The sequence below is a fragment of the Haliotis asinina genome, chromosome 9, assembly GCF_037392515.1.
Source record: "Haliotis asinina isolate JCU_RB_2024 chromosome 9, JCU_Hal_asi_v2, whole genome shotgun sequence".
Classification (NCBI taxonomy): Eukaryota; Metazoa; Mollusca; class Gastropoda; order Lepetellida; family Haliotidae; genus Haliotis; species Haliotis asinina.
Window position 1 is genome coordinate 26,450,047 of NC_090288.1, and position 2,183 is coordinate 26,452,229.

The window sequence follows — 2,183 nt, forward strand, 5'->3', positions numbered from 1 at the left end:
CAAACTGCCATTTAACAGACATCTTTATTGTGATAGAAGTTCAGAGAATAATAATGCCTACAATTCACGAAATCGTTACGAAAGGGTGTAGAAATTAACTTCCTTGTACACAAGGATCCGAAGGAACAAGGGTGACCTCGGCAGACGGAAGTCGTTAAGAGTCCTAGATCCGGGACGAAAGTACGGAACATGCAGTCAGACTAGAGAGGTTAACTGACCTCATCCAGTACCACCATACGTCGTGAAATACTTCATAGGTCGCGTCATTACCATGTAAAATGTCAGTCGTTGGTGTAAAACATAGGACGTTCAGGCCAGGAAGTTTCTCTCAGTACAGTCCCGATCAATTTTCCATTACTTCTTCACTTGAATCCTACTAAATATGGCACCAACGGACTCGCAGCATGGCGTCAGGCAGCAGTTGAGACAGATAGTATACACCTTCCTCATCATGATGCAGTCGATCTCGCAGGCTCTGATCTGGGGTGTGTATTGCCAGATGTGAGCGCAGGCAAGCATGGCATAACTCCAACCGTAGTAGAGACCATACAGAGGTCCACACAGGGTCAACAACATGTAGCAGCATTTGAAGGCGCAGTTGAAGCAGGTGTTGGTGCACTTCCAGCAACAGTCAATGCTGTGGGCACCTTCGGGCTCAGCCAAGACATCCTCAAACTGGACCTGTGGAATTAGAACAGGAACTAGCTAGGTTACACTGGATGAGTATCTGAACTTCTCCCATGCTTCATGACGAAAACATATTCATAAAATATATGAATGATAACGTACACTTGTACTATAGCCAAGACATTTTGATATCCAGCATACAAAAGGTACTTAGAGTATTATGTCGATGAAACTGGCAACACTGCATGTGGGAACTAGACCCAAGATGATATTTGCCTGGTCTGAAAGTTACGTAAACTCTATATAGAATGTTTCTGTTATCATTCATTTTGCATATTTTACACATCGTTTGTTGGTTGTTCTTTAGCAATATAGGGTGTCAGCTATAAATAATCGAGTCTGATCCAGACAATTCAGTGATGAACAGCACGAGCATCGATCTATCTGCCTTGAATACGTGTCAAACACCTGACCACCCCATCCCAGTAGCCCCTTACGACAAGCATAGGCTGGTGAGGACCAGTTCTAACACGAATCATCACGGGCAATATTATTTCATAGCTACATAAGGATCTCAATATTACAAGAGCCGACTTTGCTGTTATTACTTAAGCATAATTATGGACTCATGAGTGAGGTGCAGTGGAGTCCTGTGATCGTGTTCGATCTGATTATTTGTTCAGGTTTGTCATCAGTATACCGTAGGAATAAATCCTGAGTCACGTGCAGGTAGCATTCCGTGTCACGGTCATGTAACTCACTTACACATTAATATATTCGTTTCATTACAAACGAGGTAAACAGTAAAGACAAAATTATATCGGTGTTACCAGAATGAATGATCTAACTTCTGAACGCTTTAATAATTCCAGCTCTGCTAGATCATGATTCAAAGTTAACCCTTCTCTCAAATGACACATATATAAAGTTTACCTTCAAATGGTCGTTGATGTTGTTGGGATCACGGTTTTCCAAATCAATTTCAGCCATTTTGAGAACAGACGGATTTTGGACAGGAGATCTTTTTGCCAATGCTGTTAGAAGCAGAGTGTCGCAAAGATTGTGATGGTGTCCATTATGTTGATGTTTACATAGTTACGTTGTCGTACACTTCCCAAAGTGAGCAAATAAGGCCTTCTGCGATTGGTCTAAAGGAGACACGTGGTTAAAGCAATGAAACCGTCATAAGATCAACAGGTAACATTTTTCGGACAATGAAACCTTTCTGAATGTGCCAATAGTGACAACATTGCAAATGTTGTAGCCTCGGATGAATAAGCATTCGCTTTGCTATGCGAATTGTCACTTGGGCGTTTGTATAAATCTGAAAGAATCCTTTATGCCTTTCTGAACAGTGCCTACAATTTCGACCAGTAAAACTTTGTGAGACACTTTCTTGTCATTCACCCCAGGCAAGACTGCATAGTATAAGGTAAGTCAGGAATTGGCATTCATGCTGCGAGAGTAACAAACAAATCTATTTAAAGACAGTTTGCTTTCGCTGCAGTTGAGCCTATCCGCGCACTTTGAATTTCTTGATATATATTAGATTTACG

The 2,183-nt window shown here is 41.5% G+C and overlaps 1 protein-coding gene across 1 annotated transcript; it reads right to left on the reverse strand.

Annotated features, from left to right (window-relative positions):
* Positions 1-354: 354 nt before the first annotated feature.
* LOC137296764 (caveolin-1-like) lies at positions 355-1,622 on the reverse strand. Its single transcript, XM_067828610.1, has 2 exons — positions 1,561-1,622; positions 355-681 (listed from the first exon to the last, which is right to left on the reverse strand). The coding sequence occupies exons 1-2, from the start codon at positions 1,615-1,617 to the stop codon at positions 355-357; spliced, it is 384 nt and encodes a 127-aa protein (XP_067684711.1). The 5' UTR covers positions 1,618-1,622.
* Positions 1,623-2,183: the final 561 nt, after the last annotated feature.

Bases quoted from the DNA above. Each gene is read 5' to 3' on its own strand.
- LOC137296764 (XM_067828610.1), bottom strand. From the start codon at position 1,617: ATGGCTGAAATTGATTTGGAAAACCGTGATCCCAACAACATCAACGAC. The intron at 682-1,560 runs GTAAACTTTATA...CTAATTCCACAG, and splicing joins ACATCAACGACCATTTGAAG to GTCCAGTTTGAGGATGTCTT.